General features: G+C 41.7%; 1 protein-coding gene across 1 annotated transcript in view; it reads right to left on the bottom strand.

The window, feature by feature from the left end:
* MAP3K15 (mitogen-activated protein kinase kinase kinase 15) overlaps window positions 1-19963 on the bottom strand; it is a 131337-nt gene that overhangs the window by 34553 nt on the left and 76821 nt on the right. Inside the window, exons 7-12 of the mRNA XM_057718468.1 lie at window positions 18602-18772; window positions 13717-13829; window positions 13329-13488; window positions 10207-10357; window positions 8665-8772; window positions 870-919 (exon numbers count right to left, since the gene is read on the bottom strand). Coding sequence (XP_057574451.1) covers window positions 870-919; window positions 8665-8772; window positions 10207-10357; window positions 13329-13488; window positions 13717-13829; window positions 18602-18772 — 753 coding nt within the window. The remainder of the gene's footprint in view (window positions 1-869; window positions 920-8664; window positions 8773-10206; window positions 10358-13328; window positions 13489-13716; window positions 13830-18601; window positions 18773-19963) is intronic.

The following is a 19963-nucleotide window of genomic DNA, read 5'->3' as shown; positions in this document are numbered from 1 at the left end:
CAACAGCTTTTGAATTATCTTATACTTTCTCAGCAGTATTATTCAAATACGCTACTGTGTTCTTAAATTACTGCTCTCCCATTAAAGTGATGTAAACATTATTCCAATTTAAACACATATGTTTAGGAAAGGATCATGCTACATCTGGAGGTAACAGGGATTCATTCAGTGGCCTGCGGTCTCAGAATCAGAGAAAAGACAGAGTTCTAGTCCAAGCCCTTAATATGATGGAAACTATGAAGAAACTGAGACCTAGAGAGGTTGAGTGATTTTCTCAAGGTCAAACAGCAAAAGAGGGATTAGAACTCACATCTATTCCAGAGCTGCTCCCAGCCTTGGGTGTACTGGCAGGGTCAGACTCAGAGTGCAGCCGCACAGTTCAGGCCCAAACGGTCAACACTCCTGAACCAAAGAGCAAGTGGCACACCTCTCCTGGGAATACACTGCCCTGCTCACCTGCCAATAACAATGCCCTTGGCTCCATTACTCTGCCCAGGAGATGTCAGCCAAGTATTGTTACCAAGTAACTTCCAGCTTCAGTTCTGGGGGTCCCTGAGCACTTGCATGTCATTGGCTCAAAGAAGAAATACTTTTTCTTTCTACACACATAACTTCACTTTTTATAAAATGTTTGAGACTTTCATTTGTTGGATACGAAAAAAGCTACTCTGCTATAACAAGCCAAGAAGCCCTTACTAGCAGCACATATGAACAAGCTTGGGCAGGGCAACAAGAGAGAAAATAGTCTGTTTTGGATTCTTTTAAAAATGAGAAGGTCACATATTATAAATAAGTAGAAACATTAAAGCAATTTAAAAACATCACTATTTGTATTAAAACAATAATTACATTTTGTCTTATGTTCTTACCTTATTCCTCTAATGGAAGAGGCTGTAAAATTCCATTCATGAATTTGTTTCTGCAAGTATCAAGGACAAAAGTCAGTAGTTTGATCTATTCCATGCAAAGAATCATTTTTGGTTTCACTCTATGGTCAATCACTTCTGCTATTTTTTACTTTCAATAGAATTTAGTGGTTAAAGCAAGATATTTCGCATAACTTGGAACACCAGAAACATTTTCTAATGTATTGTAAAAATTCATTGGTATCTGTAATCCAGTTTAGAACAAGTGATCTAAATTTGAAATAGAAACAATAGGCACACAGTACATACACAGTGAGCGGCCTTTCATCTTCTGTCAACACATCAGGAAAACTCTATGATGAGTTTGGGAACAGCTCACCCAAGTTGAATGACCCACAGAAATGTTTGGAGAGGCAAGGATGTGGCAGACACCAGTCAGTGTTCACCAATCTTTATTTCTTTTTCTCCCTGGGCACATAGCTAGACTACATTTCCCAGCCTCCTGTGCAGCTAGCTAGGGTCATATGATGGAGTTCTGACCCATGGGATGTGAACAAGAGTGATGTGCTCCACCTGTAGGCCAGGCTCATAAAAACCTCCACAGCCATCCTCTCCTTTACATTCTCTTTCCCCATCCACTACCAGATGGAATGGGAACCCTGCCAACCTGGACATGACATGAGGCATAGATAAATTTTTATCATCATAGACAAACTGATATTTGGAGTATATTTGTTTTAGCATCTAGCCTGCCATGACTAATACAAAGACTAACTGGGATTTCAATCTGTACAAGATGCACTTAAAAAATACATATATGACTCTGTCCTCTCCCTTCAGCACCATTCCTTGCCCTTAAACTTTGAACAAAGCTAAGCCTCAGAAGGAATGTCTGAATTTCCAGTTTCAGAAGACTCACAGGCTAAAATATCATTACATTACAACAACAGAGAATAATTTTAAGAAAATACACTTGGGTAGCCTGAGGAATGCCATAAATGACAAGCTAAGCCTCCTAGAGAAGTATGAGAGCCAAATGACTAAGCACAGGGCTCAGGAGAACAGCCACAAGAGATCAGGTGACAATGTCCTGCCATCCTGGAGTAATGGCAACAGGCACAGCTGGGAGGATGGTTCTCAATGGGAGCAGACCCGTTCAGACATGTGGATGAAATATGTATTATGCACCAGGCAACGTACCAGCATGACATGACAGAGAATGACAAAACCACCTGCCCTCATGAGGCCTACAATTGAGTGAGGGGAGACAGGCAAGAAATTAAATAGTAAGTAAAGAGCATGGTGGAGGGTGAAAAGTGCTATGAACACAAATAACACAGCAAAGGGCATTAAGGTGGGGCAGGAAGTCCTGGTTTTTCAAGCAGAAAGCTAAAGGGGGTGAGGGAGTGAGCCATGCAGATAACTGGGGGACCACTTCCAGGCAAAGGAAACAGCAAGTGCAAAGGCCCTGAGGCAGCAGTGAGCTTGGCATGTTTGGGGGCCAGCAAGGAGGGAAGTGAGACGGGAGTAGAGTGAGTGAGGTGGGAGAGGCTGTTGGGGAGATCATGGAGGCCTTTGGAGGCCATCATCAGGACTTTAGCCTCCACTCTGTGTGAGAATCACTGAGAGCTGTGAAAGATGACAGTGGATGAAAACATGGAAGCCTTCACATCAGACCTATCTGTATAGAAAGATGGAGCGTATTTCAGAGGAGAGGTGTGTTCCAAGTCACTGAAAGAGGGTAGCTGTGGAGAACGGGAGTCTGCTTTGGATTCAGGTACAGAAATATGAACTAGGGCAGATTCAAGACAGCCTTGTCTGACCCACACACACCCACAAGAGGCTGCATGTATATAGAAAGCTCAGCCACGCGAGTTTCCGAAGTATTCCAAGATGGTAGGTTTAGTCTAGGGTAGCTTTAGGGAACTTCTCAATTTGGGAGGAAGATTTACTGGCTAAGAAGTAAACCATGTGGAGGCACTTCCCTGGCGATCCAGGGGTTAAGGCTCTACGTGTCCACCGCAAGGGGCATGGGTTCAATCCCTGGTCGGAGAACTCAGATCCCACATGCCGCGGCGTGGTCAAGAAATGAAATGAAATAAAATAAAATATTTAAAAAAGAAGTAAACCACACAGACCTCTCCTCTTTCCCTTTACATCATAATCAATTGGCATGAGGGGCGGGGTTCCTGCCTTGTAGGTCCTACGGATATAAAAATATATAAGTTGTGCATGGGCTTGCAAAGCAGTTGGGGAGACACTTTGAAAAATGGATAAATAAGCGACAGAACGTACTTTGTACAAGATACAGACAACTGGGTAGACAACAGACATTCAATAGAGGGAGGGAAAGGGTAGTTAGAGACACCTCTGCAAAAGGTAGGACTTGAGTAATTGGAAGAATGAATTCCAGGGAGGGAGAAGGATGAGAACAGAAGTGCAGATGTGAACCCCGCAGGGCCAGCTCGGGACCATGAAATGATGGATGAAGGTCTGGCTGGGGCTGAGGGTCAGGGAGGGGGGAGGAGGGAGGGGCAGGGTTATATAGGGGCTTGACACTCAGTAAAAGAGTTTGAGTTTTACCTGGAAAGTCACAGGATCCAGGAATGATTGGGAAATATCAAGAGGGTCATTACAAGTGTTTTTCAAATTATGACTAAACTTTTAAGCTGAAATACAACATACATTCAGAAAAGGGTACAGTGATCACCTCGATAAATTTCCACAAAATGAATACCCACTGTAACCAGCATCTAAACCAAGAGACAGAACATCAGCAGCAGCCCAGAAGCTTCCCTCATATCCCCTGTTCCCAGTCACTCCTGTCGACCCAAAGGCAACTGCTGTTCTGACTTGTTCCACCATGGACAGTGTTGCCTGTTCTGGAATATTATAAAATGGAACCGTGAAGTCTGTGCTCTCTTGTGTCTGCAAGTGGGGAGCTTTTTGTGAGCTATTTGATGGTGGCAGGAGGCCTGGGTGCATCGTTCCTGATTTGGTGTCCTGGCAGGTCAATCAGGAAAGCTGTGACTGTTCTCCTGTTCTGAGCCTCCTGATAGGCAGCACCCTAATCTTTCCTGAGAAGAGATTATTTCACCAAATCACGATGAGGAAATACATTCAAGATTTTAGCTTTCCACAGTGTCAGAAGGCCCCAATAGCAGTGCATTGGAAGCAGAGCCAGGGTGGGCTCTGGAGAAATGGGCCAGGAAGTCAGAGGGAGGGGACGCCTTCAGGATCCCCTAGATGCTGACTCAGCCTCTGCCCTCCTACCCCCAGGATGCAGACTTTTGGCAGGGGGCTTTTTGTGTTAAAAGCATAGCCTTCTTATGCAACATGTTCCAGTCACTAATATAAGTACAAAAGGCACTCCATAAAGAGCTTTCCAAAACCAGCAGCCTTACCCATATGGACCGGATGATGGCCACGGTGCACCTGTTGGTGACCTTGGGGCCCATGAGAAGCTGAGGGAGAAACACTGCATTCGCTCCTGCTCTGTGCAACCTCCCTGCATCACTGTGCTGCGCACAGCTCGCCTGGGAGGCCAATTTTGCACATCTCTTCCTAACCCCGTGCTCAGTGACTCGATGTTGCTTGCTTGAAACTGGCCATTATGGGAGTATTTACACCACAGAAATCAGTAAACACTACAAATCGGCCCTCTGCTCCCATATCCCCTGGAGAGCTGGTGGTTAAACATTTACCAGCCTAACTTTCTGAGTCCTTGGCTGATGAACTGGAACTTAATCTCATGTTACAGCAGTGCGGTCTGCAGGTGAACGCGGGCCTGTGTATGATCGCTTCCTACCACCCATAGCCCACCAGGAAAAACTGCAACTCCGTGTAGAGAAATATCATTTCACTCTAGGTTAATCTGCTTGCTTTCACAATCTGCAGAATTTCAAAAATGTAAATGAAGGCAAAAGCTAAGGCTTCCTCTCAAAGGAAAAAGGCAATTTATATTTCTCTCAGACATTTGCTCTGACAACTACCAAGCACTGTGCAAAACATTTCATCAGTCAAGGAAAACTAGCATTTGCTGCTTATGTAGTTCTTTCCATTTCTTATTACACACTATATACAAACAAAGTAAAACATTCACAACTAGTGAGATACTATATGTACGATAGAAATTTCCATTAAAGACCTGCAGCCATTATAGGTTTGTAGAATTCCATGAGAAAAAAACCATTTTGCTCTAAAAGTATGAAGAGTCACTTTAATAGGATTAGTTTTTTCCACAACTACTTGTCAAAATATGACGTGTTCACACCAGTCAGAATGGCCATCATCAAAAAATCTACAAACAATAAACGCTGGAGAGGGTGTGGAGAAAAGGGAACCCTCCTACACTCTTGGTGGGAATGTAAACTGGTGCAGCCACTATGGAGAACAGTATGGAGGTTCCTTAAAAAACTAAAAATAGACCTACCATATGACCCAGCAACCCCACTCCTGGGCATATATCCAGAGAAAAGCATAATTCGAAAAGATACACGCACCCCAGTGTTCACTGCAGCACTATTTACAATAGCCAGGTCATGGAAGCAACCTAAATGTCCATCAACAGAGGAATGGATAAAGAACATGTGGTACATATATACAGTGGAATATTACTCAGAAGTAAACAAGAACAAAATAATGCCATTTGCAGCAACATGGACGGACCAAGAGATTGTCATACTGAGTGAAGTCAGTCAGACAGAGAAAGACAAATATCACATGATATCGCTTATATGTGGAATTTAAAAAAAGGGCTACAAATGAACTTATGTAAAAAACAGAAACAGAGTTACAAATGTAGAAAATAAACTTACGGTTGCTGGGGGGTAAGGGAGGGAGGGATAGATTGGGAGACTCGGATTGACATATACACACTACTATATATAAAATAGGTAACTAATAAGGACCTACTGTATAGCACAGGGAACTCTACTCAGTACTCTGTAATGGCCTATATGGGAAAAGAAACTAAAAAAGAGTGGATATATGTATAACTGAATCACTCTGCTGGACACCTGAAACTAACACAACATTGTAAATCAACTGTGCTCCAATAAAAATTAATAAAAATATGAGGTGCTTTGTTTTCTCTATCCATGGAATAGTGAGAATATAGATGAGAATGTTGAAAATTCTCCTGTATCACAGTGACATCAATGACACAAAGAATATAAGCAAGGTTGGCCTCGAGTACAAGAACCCCAACACTGAGAACAGGGTGCTACACAGCAGTGGTACCTGGAGGGGGGAACCTAAGTAGGGCTTTGGGGTATGGGGGCCTGCTAATGTTCCCTTCTTTGGTTGCACTGGTTACTTAGGTGTGTTGACTTGGTAAAAACCTATCAAATTGTACATTTATGAGTTATGCACTTTTCTGTGTTATACTTCAATAAAAGGTTAAAAAAAACCAAAGAGGCAGATTTAATAGAAGATGCATGCATTCTTCAAATGAGATATATCTGTATGAACACCATGTATGTATCTTATTCCAGCTCTTTCTCTTTTGCTCAAATATTTAAAGCACACAGTGCAGGAAAAAACCCCAGCACATAACAGCAGCTCAGCTTCACTGATGGCTACCGACTCTCTTATCAATGAGAAGGTTGCTTCGCTCTTAAATATTAGACAAGGTTACTAGCTTACATCTGTGTTATGGACTTAATGTTTGTGTCCCTACAAATTCATATGTTGGAACCTTAACCCTCAGTGTGATGGTATTTGGAGATGGGGGCCTTTGAGAGGTGATTAGGTCATGAGGTTGGAGCCCTTGTGATGGGATTAGTGCCCTATATAAGAACAGACATGAGAGAGTTCTCTCTCTATTATGTGAGAACAGGACAAGATGACCACCTTCTACAAACCAGGAAGAGGGTTCTCACCAGAACCTGACCATGCTGGCACCCTGATCTCAGAGTTCCCAGTCTCCAGAACTGTGAGAAATAAATTTCTGTTGATTAAGCCACCCAGTCTATGGTATTCTGTTACAGCAGCTCAAGCAGACTAAGGCAACTTGAAATGTCATTCACGACTGTATATTTTTTATATGTACCTTTATTGAAATAGATACAGAAGAACTGCACCTATTTAGTGTGCATAACTTGATGAGTTTGAACATATGCAAACACCTGTGACACCAGCACCACAATCAAGGTAATAGACATACCTACCACCTCCCAAAGCGTCCTTGCATCCCTTGGTTTTTGTTTTTCTGTGTGTGTTTGTGTGTGTGTGTATGTGTGTGGTAAGAACACACCACATGATATTTACCCTCAACAAATTTGAAGTGCACAATCGCATATTATTAACTATAGGCACTGTGCTGTACAGCAGCGCTCTATAATTTATTTATGTAGCAGAAATGAAACTTTATACCCACTGAACAACGGAAAGCTACTGTATCATGACTATTTTTATTTCTTTTTTTATCATGACTATTTTTAATAAAGAGTTTCTAATATGATTTTGAGCCTCTCCTTATTCTCTGATGTTGTATTTTATTTTTGAAGATAATGCTTATTTTTATCTGATTAAGACATAATTGCTCACACTCTTGTTTCCAAGAGAAAAAAAATCCTTCTCTGCCAAGATGATGGCAGAACTCTCCCCACATTCCATGAAAACAGAGACATAGCAAATAGGTCTGTCTAATGCACTTGTCAAAGGTGCTACATCTTTTTATTACTATGAAACATTTTATTAAAGAAAGAGTCTGATGAAGCACTTTAGACCCATACAGATGAAAATATAGCTGTTACCACAAAACACGAGGCCTGGCCCAGCATTTGTATTATATCTTTGTGTGTGTGTGTGTGTGTGTGTGTGTGTGTGTGTGTTGCGAGTAATATCTTTAACGGGCAATGAAAATATTTCCTCTCCAATATTGCTGGTGTGAGTATAAATTGGAATGGTATGAATCTGACAGTAGCTATCGAATTTTAAACATATGTAGTCTTGAATCCAGCAGGTCCAATTCTGGGACTCTTTGCTCCTGAAACATCTACATGTGCGTGGCAGGGCGTAACCACCAGGATGTGCACTGGCGTAATTCCCATCATCTAGAATGCAAAGCTGAAACCTAACTATGCGTTAGCAGGAAAGTAGTAAAATAAACTACGGCTCACCCACACTCAGAAATGCACCACCACGATGTGGGAATATAGGGAATATCACATTTAAAAATCAGGTGGATCAGCATGTGCTACGTGAAAAACTATCCACTATGTACGGATCACTTAAAGAGAATAAGTTGCAAAATAACACATCTCATCAGATGATCTCACTTTAATGAAAATGCTTCTTCCCCCTATAGATGTGTATATTATACACATAATGGATGTAAGTCTACACACATTATACATATGTAACTGAGCTTACAGAAAGGTATAGGTGGACATCCATCAAATCATCAGTGATGGGAATACAGACCAGGTTTGGGGGATTTGGAGGGACATTTGCTTTATTCTTTATCTACTTTCTCATGGTTTAACTCCTTTTTCAACAAGCTTATATTCATTCATATAGAAACACATACATACATATATACACACATGTGTATACACACATAGGTACATGTATGACTATATATATATATATGTATGTATATATATTTGGAAAACCCTGCTTCCTTTCCTCCACGTGTGATTACATTCCCTCATATACTCCTGTAACTCAGAGGTTAGGCATGGGTGCCTGTTCTTTTAAGTACTACAATATAGTTGACTCTCCTACTTGAAAATTGAATTTTTTATTAAATAATACAGAATAAAGAGAAAGCTGTTTATGACTGTTTTCTTACCATTTCCGTGGGTGAGACGTGCCACAGAGAAACTGTCCTCTCCTCAGCTTCACTGTTTATAGAGACATACGAAGGCTGGTAGACTTTGGTTGGTTCTATCACCAGAACCTAGAAGAACAGATTTCTGTAAGGCATGGGAACATACCACACAGGTTACCCTGCCCAGTGAGGAAGTGGGAAGCTCTGGACTCCACAGATCCTCTCCAAGTACCTACTATGCAGCAATACTGCTCTAGGACCGGTGGATACGGCCCACAACAGAAGTCCCTCCCCTGCGGGAGGCCTATGCTCTGATGGGGCAGACAGTGTAACCGACAGATAACGACATGCAGTGAGATAACATACAGACCTCTGAAGAAAGTAAGGCAGAAGAGGGTGGGGGACACTTCTTTACACAAGGTGGCCAGGAAAGGCTTGCCTGAGGAGGTCACAGAGAAGAAAGAGGAAGGCTACACTTTTTGAGAGAAATGAGGAAGTAAACTGGAGAATCCACAGGTAGGTACCTAAGTCTGCAAAACCTGTGAGAGGATGAAGGGTGAGGTGACAGTCCATTAGTCATATTTTGTTTTGCTGGGGGAGAGGGAGGGAAGGAAGGAGAGAAGGATGGAGAGATGAAGAGGAACAGGGTGAAAAAGGGGGAGAGAGAGAGAGAATGAATTTCCAAAGCAAATAAAGCTACATGTTTATTGCTAAACCTGGGTAGAGATTACATGAGTGTCTGTTCCGTTATTTTTTTTGTACCTTTTAGCAGGTTTGAAATATTTCATAATTCAGAGAAGATTTAAAATCTTATACCCAGGCACAAAATCTGTATCACAATCATTTCAAACAACGTAATCTTTTATTCGACATTTCATGAAATTCTGAACACTGAATGTTCACAAAATCTCATGACATAAACAATGAAACAATTATCTGAAGTTCAGTTTCTGGGATGCTTAGATATCTTACTTATGAGCCCTTGTAAGATGATCATAAAATTGAAACAAAAACTCAGTGAAAAGCTAAAAGCAATTCTGCCTTTCAGTAAAGTTTTAGAAATTAATTAGTGGCATTGGAGGCAAACCAAAGCTCAACAGGAAACAGCTGTGAATTCCAAATTTTAATATTAGTGCTGCACTGTTGTGGAACCAAGTTTCTCCACCTCAGCACTATGGACACTTTGGGCTGGATTATTCTGCGTTGGGGGCAGGAGTCTGTCCTGTGCATTGTGGGAGGTTTAGTGCCATCCTTGGCCTCCACCCCACTAGCTGCCAGTAGCAACACCTTCCCCACAGTTGTGACAAGCAAAATGTCTCCAGACGTTGCCAAATGGCCTCTGGGGGACACAATCACTCCCAGTTGAGAACCACTATTTGAGAGGATATAGCCAACTTTGTCTAGTGAGTTGATCTCTCACTGGCTGATTCTACATAAGATTGATGGCTCTCTTAACATTTTCAATTACTCTAAGGTTTTCTTCCTTTCAGACTACTCAATAATTAGTAAATCCCAGTTTCTTTTTTTTTTTTATCTTAAAGAAATGGATTTAGCATCTCTTACTGGAAATCTGAGTCCATTAGTAACTTCATTTGTTGCCTCAAAAATTATGTCTAACCAGAAGTTCAGCTGTTCTTGCTTGGGTGAATGTTCAATAATGGGCTTCTTGAAGCGCTGAATTAATAACAAGTTCTGAACTAGTGATTGCAGGTACCTGGAAAAATCACAAGCACCAATAAATTAGATTCTCAAAGAGATGGAATTCAATTTTACTCCCTTCAAAAGAAGTTTCCCAAAAGCTTTATTTCTTAAATTCATATTGCATAGCGAGTACTTCTTAATCATTTGGCAGCCACATACTTAATTAAAAGAAACCCAAATGGGGCAAAATAAGCTTGTCTAACAAAATCATACAACATTTTTTTTTTTAACCAACATTGGGCTAAACCTCAATTTTGGTACATCCTGCTCAAAGCACAGAGGCTGGCAAGCATTTGCTGTCTTAATTAACAAGAGCAAATGGTTTGAAGTTCAAAGCAACTGCAAAATGACAATTTCAAACTCAGTGTCTTTCTTTTCTAACCATCCTTTTAATTTTGAGGCAATTGTAGATTTACATATAGTTGTAAGAAACAATACAGAGAGATCTCATGTACCCTTGGTTTACCCCAACAGTAACACCATGCAAAATTCTAGAACAATATCACAATCAGGATATTCACATCAATACAGTCACGCTAGAAAATATTTCCATCCACATGGATCCCTCATGTTTCCCTTCTATAGCCACTCCAACTTCCTTCCCATCCCTGTCCCCTCTTTGACCTCTGGCAATCACTAATATTAAACTCAATGTCTTTTCTTTTTTAAAAAAATTAGGTTTGACATGGTAGATTTTGAATTTATAAGGTCTTCAACCTCACCACACCTTTACTATCTTTAGGCAAATTGAACTTTTTGAAACATACTTGCCAGACAGTGGTGGTCACCACCTCTCTGGCAGTGAATGGGGTTGCGGGGTGGGGTGGGGGGGGATAGGTGGTTTCACTGATAGTATCAGAGTATTATTTTGCCCTTGGAGAATAAAGTCTGGAGCTATCCTGGGAAGGTAGATCAGCTAGGTTCTGACTGACTTACTTGGGTACTGTGGAGTAAAGGATTAACTCTGCAGGCTGGGGTTGTCCAAGTATATATTCCAAAGAAAAGTCTGGCCCTTGACTGGCTTCTGAGAGATCACTTCTAAGCCCTTGGGCTATCCTACCTGATAAGAGTGTCTTTGCCTACGTGGGGCCTTGTGCCAGGTCAGCTACTTTATGTTAACAGTATGATTCCTGCTGGGGGCCTTGCACCATGTGGTATCAGTGTGATCTCTAGAGTCTGGGGACTCAGTGATTAAGGTCAGCTACATGGGTGCTTCATGCCTACATAACTGACCCCCAATAAAAACCCTGGACACCAACGCTTGGTCAGCTTCCCTGGCTGACTACAACTTGTACATGTCATCACACATCATTGCTGGGAAAATGAAGCACTGTCCACATGACTCCACTGGGAGAGGACAATTGAAAGCTTGTGCCTGGTCTCTCCTGAGCTCTGCCCTATGTGCCTTTTGTCTCTGCTGATTTTAATCTATATACGTTTACTGCAATAAACCATAACCACAAGTATAACAGCTTTTCTGAGTTCTGTGAGTTCTTCTACCAAATCATGAACCTCAGGGTGGTCTTGAACTCACAACCATAGGTACCAACACTGTAAGTCAGTCCAGGTTCTGATGTAGTAGGAATGTATTCAAGCCTCAGGTCTCCTCTCCACAGACAGCTCTGTCCGGCTCAGATGCAGCAATGCACCTTAAAATTAGAAGTCTGCAAACAGCAGCCACTCCAGGAAGGCTGGAAGCTCAGCCTGCCTCTGTGTTCTCTCAGCCTCAGAAAGCTTTCAAGAGGTTAATAGGGTTTGGGGATCAAATTTAAGCCCTCCAGATGGGGAAGAAATACAGTCAAACTAGATATGACCGCTGAGATTTCTACCCCTGAGAGTCCAGATTGGCCCACTGAGCTGAGAAATAGAAGGGGACAGACGAACATAGATCATTAAAAGTAAAAAATTTTAAATTATGTAAGTAATCCAAATGCATTTTAGACAAATCAGAAAATAGACTATAAAGCAGATTAAAAACTTCTTAATCTGCTACCTGCTGAGACAACCACTATCAATAATTTGGGGAAAATCCATGACTCATCATTTACTCATTATACAAATATCTACTGAGCATCTATTATGAGACTAAAGCAATCAATAATATAACCACAATTCTAATGGAGCTTGATGTCTATTGGGAAGTCAGCTATTGCCCAAACCTCCCAGACCCTCCTCTGAGTCACACATGAAACAGAGGTTTTTAATTAAAATGAGTCCATATAGAACAGCAGTTCTCAAAGTGTGGTCCCCAGACTAGCAGCGTCAGCTTGTAATTTCTAAATGCAAATTCTCTGGCCCCACCCTAGACCCTTTGAACTAGAAATCCTAAGGGTTAGGCCCAGCAATCTGTGTTTTAATCAACACAGGTGATTCTGATAATGTCAAAGTCTGAGCACTGATATAGAAAAATATACCCTGCATCTGGCTTTTCTTATTCAATGATAAACCATGAACATATTTCCATGTCTCCAAGTATTCTTTCTTGCACATTTTAATGGCTGCATAATGAGCTAACCTAGGGCCACTACCGGGGCACCATTTTCTTGACCATATCTATAATTGGTGTTTTAGTTCCAGTTTTCATTTGTGATGAAAATCATTTTCTTGGTGTACTTTTAGCTTTACTCTCTGCTTTCTCACAAATGCACAATACGTACTGGTACCCAAGAACGTTCTGCTCTTGAGGACCTTCGTGACCTGAAAAAATCAATAGGGCTGAGAGTTTTGTCTTGGAGACATAGCATGTAGGGATATATTCTGTGTGTGGGTGCCTGTCTGTCTGTCTTTCCCTCCCTTCACATAAAACCAAGGGAGCCCTCAGAGTTGCTCTTTCTGCCCTAACTTTGTTTTAATGAAGAAGTCAGAAGGAAAAACATAGCAACGGTTATTGTTTTTTGCATTCACACCTTCTCCTCCAGGGGGAAACCGTGCAGAACAAGACCGGATATTGACATGGGTGATGAAAACACATAGACATGACTCACCAGACTGGAGGTTTCAGTTTGAACAACCTCTCTGCTGCCTGGACAGCCTTCCCAACATCATTGGCCAACATGCTAATGCTGAAGAACTGACCCACAGCCCAGTAATTGTTCATCTTCTCCAAGCTCCCTTTTCTTCCCAACAAACTGTTCAGTCGGACACCTTAAGAATTGGAATTTTAGACAAAGTTATGAAAACTCTTCCTAGTTTCTATCATATTATGTAACCCTTTAGAGAGAGGAGAAAGTGGGCTTTTTATTTGGGCTGCTGCCTCGGATGTGCTGTCAGAGTAACTGTTCCTTTCGAAATGGTGGTTATTTGAACATAATTTTTAATGCTGAACTTGTGTTACCGAAGCATATCTACATCTGCAGTCATAAACAGCTTTACCTATTTTCCTTAGTTCCATGGAAGTTTCAAATTGTTGTCCAGCAACTATCAGCAAAACTGCAAGGTTGATTCCTGAATAAAGAGACGGCTGGAGCTCAAACCCTTTGCGGTACCTGCAAGTACAGAACCACCAAATTCCTATTATATCATTTTATTATGGGAGAAGAAAAAAAGTGCAAATAATAGCACAAATCAACCTTCTCATGAAAATTTTTACTACTCTAATTTATTGTTTTCCAGATCTTCGCCCTTCCCTGCCCATCTATACAGACAGCTACATGCAGCAGTCTGACAGCTTCTTAAAAATGTAATAGCAACACAGTAACTAACACTAGGGAGTTTTATAATCTTTCTTCATCAGGTTTATATTTTTAAAATAAAAGCCATGATCATCGCACAAGATAAGAAAACTATATTAAAGTATACAAAGGAAATTTAAAATCTATTATAATTCTACCCCCAAAAGTAGGCCACAATTTCACGTCCACTTATTTTCAAAGTTATACTCTATTTGCACACTGAGCATTTTTTATTTCGTGGAAATCTCAACAGCTATAGGCTCTTTCTTGCAGGTCACCTATTTGTTTGTTTATAGCACAAAATGGAATTATTTTTTCACGTATGAAGCAGTACTGACAAAATCCTGGATCCCACAGAGCAGTAGCGTAAAGTGAGAGAAGGGGCAGGGATCTATTACATTAGGATAAAGAACAAGATCCAAAACTGCAAATACATTTTTATACCAAAAAGTTAACTGTGCTATTTTTAATTCTCTTGTTGATTCTTTTTTCTACACATAAAAAATTTATTTCTCTTCCATGATCAAGTATGAATATCATGATCAGGGAAAAAAGAATTTGATCAATGGAGTAATGACACAAAATGTCTTTTTGTAAACCAGGAGAAATGTTATCACTTGTGTGACAACAGGAGGATTAAACACCAACAAAACATTAACTGTGGAAGGGAGAACTTAGTTAAATCTGATCATAAGTCATAAAATCAGTCAAAACCAGATTTTGTGAACTGTGGGGCATGATACAAGAACCCTCAGATGGACCAGAGGACATCAAGAAAGTTCTTCCAACCCCAGTCAACAAAATTCCAATAAAATTGAAACCTCTCCCCCTTCCACCCCCAGTATGTTGTGGGGAGTTTTAAATTCCATATCCTACTGTATTTGATCTATTTTTTCATTTTCTTTTACTATGAAGTTATCTGGGGGTCTTCCCTGATGGTCCAGTGGTAAAGACTCCATCCTGCACTGCAGAGGACGTGGGTTCAATCCCTGGTCAGGGCAGTAAGATCCCACATGCCACGAGGCAACTAAGCCCGTGTACCATAACTACTGAGTCTGCTCGCCTCAACTAGAGAGCCTGCGTGCCGCAAACTACAGAGCCCACATGCCCTGGAGCCTGCGCGCCACAACTAGAGAAGAGAAAACCCGCACACCACAATGAGAGGAGCCCGCGTGCCACAGTGAAGAGCCTGCGTGCCGCAAAGAAGACCCAACACAGCCAAAAATAAAAACAAATATTAAAAAATAATAAAATAAAATGCAAACTACGTTAAAAAAATAACATGTAGGTATTAAAGCTCTATATGTTTAAAAAAAAAAAAGTAAAGTTATCTGGGAAGAGGGCAGACAGGGTGAGTTCTCTATGCCTCTTATCCATAAATCAAACAGGCCCAGTTTGGGGACAGACAAGACTTGAACTGGGAGTCAGGACTGCAGTCCCAGGTTTGTGTCTGACCAGCCCTGTGACCTTGGAGCAGCCCCCTGCCTCCCTGAGCCGCATGTTCTACATCTCTACCTGAGAGCGAGACCATCCCCACGGTTTCACCAGAGCCAGCATGCCCTGACCAAGAGACTAAGCTTCATTTGCTCCTATACTCACTGCCACTACCTTCTGAAGTGCATGGAGAAGGCTCCTCTGATTTCCTTGAAGGAGGCACAGGCAGTAATTTCCTGACCTGAGGGTTGAATTCTTGGCCACGATGGTGGGAACACAGCTTCCTATTTTGGCTCAACCAATCGTTAATTTCCCTTCCTTTCCCTTCCCTTCAACACCCCGAGTGATTCCTCTCGCGCATACAGTGCAGTGGGTACTACTGGGGATTAACTAAGAATAAAACAAGGTCCCCACCCTCTAAGAATTATACCATGACGGAGGCGATAAGATCTACACATAATTAGTGAAAATATTAATTTCCATGAGTGTGGTATATAACCTAAAACCACACAAACCCAAGTCTAGAGGGACTTACAGACAACAGAGAGGGTTGAGATGTGGCATGAAGATGGACAGAACTGTAACAGCAGTGATTTATAAAGGGAACCCCCAGCATAGAAAATGCTGAGATGGAGCGGAGATGGGAAATTGGGGAGCTCCTAAGGAACTGCAGTTTACTTGGACACACATCATTAGTGGGAAACAGGGCTAGGACAGGTGGGAGAAAGTCTGCAAAGCACCTAGAATGGTGATCTAAGAGTTTGAAGTTTTATTTAATAGGGAGTGGAGAGCCATTCTGGATCTTTGAGCTTTAGGAGGAGTAAGCTGTCAATCTATGAGGGACAGACTTTAGAGGCACCAAGCAGAGAGCCTAGTTGGGATGCTGTTAGAACATTCTTGGCAAGAAAGTAAAAAAAAAAAAAAAAAAAAAAAAGCACCAACTCGGGGAGGTGGTGATGGGAAAGGACAGGTAGGGAGTGAGGGAAGACTCATAGAAGGACTGGAACTGGGAACTGACTGCATGGGGAGATAAGTGAGTGAAAGTTATCAAACATTAACCAAAAGTATATGCCTAGAAGGCTAAAGAATGGTTGTAAGAAAGCAAGGCAATGCAAGCCATCCCTTGTGGAGAGGAGGAAATGACTTCAGCCTTAGACATGTTGAGTCTTAAGTACCAGCACTGTCTTGAGGTGAAACAGGTGGGCAAAGAGGTGGCAATGTGAGGCCAAAGCTTAAGATAGAGGTTGGACTGGAGATCAACTAAAGGTTCCAAGGTATGGGAGTGACTGGGATCACCAAGGAAAATTGTCATGGAGAAAAGAGGGTAGAGGACAAAGTACAACATGTATGGAAGGAAAACAAAGAGGAGGAGGGAGAGTGGGAGAGGAAGCAGAATTAAATGAGACTGGAGCAGTGATACCAAGAGCTTTTGTGATGGAAATGGATGATGGAAGGTAGACTGTTGGCTCTACCTTCAAAATGCGTCCAGGTTCTGACACCTCATCATTTTCATCACTACTACCCTGGTTCAAGCGACCATCAGCTCTTCTCTGAACTTCTGCAGCAGTCTCCTAACTGTTCCCTGCTTCTGCCCTTGCCCATGTGGTAGGTTATTTAATAAGCACACATCCCTCCCACCCCACTATGCACATGCCTTTGCCATGTCTCTCACCCACAGGTGGAGTCTATTTCTCCACCCCTTTGAATCTGGGCTGACCACGTGATTTGCTCTGACCAAGAACATGTGGCAGAAGTGACCTTGTGCGAGTTCCTGAGCCTTAAGAGGCTTTCTGGCTTCCACATCCACTCTCTTAGAATGCTGCCTGCCACGTAAGAGAGCTGGTCTACCACCTGCTAGAGAACGGAGGCTCACCACCAACAGCCAGCACCAGCTGTCAACTGTGTGTGAGGCCATCTTGGACCTTCCAGCCCTGTTGATTCTCCAGATGACTACAATTTTAGGAGTGAGCTCAGCACTTAAGGAGTGGAACCAGCAGAGGAATTGCCTGAGCAATCCATAGAAGCATGAGAAATCACAAATCACTGTTTTAAGCCACTAAGTTTTACAGATGTTTGGTTTTGGGTTTTTTGTTTTGTTTTTTGTTGTTTTTAAACGTTTTTGTTTTTTTGGCCAAGCTGTGCGGCTTGTGGGATCTTAGTTCCCCAACCAGAGGTTGAACCCGGTTCCTCAGCAGTGAGAGTGCAGAGTCCTAACCACTGGACCACCAGGGAATTCCCTGGAGATAGGTGCTTGTTATGCAGCAAATGATAGCTGACACACACCCTAAAACGTACTCTTTGCATAACAGTGAGAGTACTCTGGTTAAAATGCATGTCTGATCTTGTCACTCCTCTGCTCAGAACATCCCAGCACTGTATCATCTCATTCAGAGTAAAAGGGTCTTCTTCTCTCCCATTTCCTGCCACTCTCCCCCCTTGTTCCTGCCTCACCCTCCTTGAGCATGCACAGCACGCTTCCTCCTCAGGGTCTTTGCCCTTGTTATCCCCTCCTCCTGGAACACAGTTATTTACTCTTTCCCTCACACCTTTACATCTTTATTCACCCGACCATCCTATATAAAACTGCAGACAACTCCCAACCCTCCTTTCCTTCATCCCTGATTAACTTTTCCCCAAAGCCCTCACCATCAGCTGACATCCTACATATTTTACTGTATTCGTTTGTCTGACTTTCTTTACCAGCAATGCATGGTTCACGAGAGCATGGATTCGTACCTGCTGTGTCTTCATCCCCACCATCTAGACAGTCTCTGGCATGCAGTAAACCCTCAATAAACATTTGTTGAATAAATGAATGAATAAGGAATGAACAGCTCATTGAGAAGATAATGCTATGACGGTGGTGGAACAAGGTTCTGGAAGGAGTAGCGGGGAAGGAGTGTGCTGAGCCTCCTTGCCCCTATAAATGAGTGAACTCATGGGAAGAATGTCACCAGTAGAAAACCCTGTTTCTAATGGTTTCCTTTTGGAAAAAGGAATCTGGAAATTCCCAGACCACACTTATGGCATTTTTTTTCACTGCCAGCAAACAGGCAGACACACACATGTAGGGAAAAGACCTGGATCCTTAGCCTGTGCAATTCTATTCTTTGCTAAGATGCACGTGCTACTGACTAGGGCTGAGGGTTTACCACTCAATGGCGCTGTCTCGGCTGGCATCATCTTCGCAGTCCGAATCCAAGAAGATGTCCTTGTAGATCCTCCCACAGAGGCAGAACATGTCGGGCGCTGGGTGGTCACAGCTCTGCAGAACCTGGAGCATGACCTGCAGAGCCTTCTCACGATCACCTGCACTGTTTCTCCTGAAAGATTCACGTGATAAGATGACAAACGTCTGAATTAAGACACGGGAGTATATATGCATTCATTCTGTAAAGGGCTGGTGTAAGGATGTTGTGCTTTAGCAAGAAAAAATCTAAATTATAATTCATTTTTCATATTCAAATGAAACAACTGCTTAAGATCCATACCAGTAAGTCTCATTCAGTCATACTCAGTGCTACCTGATTCTTTCTCTTTAAATTAGACCTAGACTGTGGATGAAAGCATATGCAGATCAATGTATTTGGAAAGACAGAAAAAAATAATATGGCAGCCTCTCATCCCTGGATGGAGAGTAAGGATTTCAGAAGCTAAGTTTGAATCATGAGGATGAGACAGTTTGACACAAGGTTCTTTTGGAAAAGCGGCAGGGTCCCCAAATTCAGAAAGCCAAGACGAATTTAGAAATGTATCCTGGCATTTCCTGACCTGAAATGCCTTGCCGTCCTCAAATAGAGAAGGACTCCAGTAATTCCTGTTACACCCACTGGAATCAGAAATTATTTATATATTCATAAAACACAGACTTCTTTATTATTACATTTCATGGTAGAATTTTCATTTTATGCACAGGAAATGGATTCCTTAGACAGTTAAAATAATTTTTTGCCACAAAATAACTTGAGTTTGCGGCTGTGAAATATTAAAAGTGTTCCTGTGAAGGTTTGGAAGCACATGGCCATCAGTAGTGAGGACTGATTAAATCAACTATGACTAATGATATTCATACTCATAATATAAAATATGAAATATTTATAAAAAGTGAAACAACATCTATGTAATACTGCTATGGACAGATCTCCAGAATATCCTGTTAAGACAAGAAAGCAAGGTGCTGAACACCGTGCACAGGATGCTGCTACCTTTTTATTAAGAAAAGGGGGGATGTGAATAAATATATATATCTGCTTTCATTTCTTCAAAATGGAAGATAAAACAAAAGGTAACAACAGTGGCTACTGATAGGTGGAGAGAGAAAACATGATGAAGGGGACAGGGACAGATAGAGGTTACACTTCTTGGAATTTGACTGAAACTACATAATGTTTTTACATAATTACAAAAGAAAATGAAATATTTTTAAAATGTTGCCTAAAAACACTGTTTGTCAATGCACATACCATCTGAATTTGTGGCTGGGGCAAAACAAAACAAACGAGCCTATGCATCTG

Source organism: Hippopotamus amphibius, chromosome X (genome assembly GCF_030028045.1).
Source record: "Hippopotamus amphibius kiboko isolate mHipAmp2 chromosome X, mHipAmp2.hap2, whole genome shotgun sequence".
Lineage (NCBI taxonomy): Eukaryota > Metazoa > Chordata > Mammalia > Artiodactyla > Hippopotamidae > Hippopotamus > Hippopotamus amphibius.
This window is presented reverse-complemented; position numbering and strand designations above follow the sequence as displayed.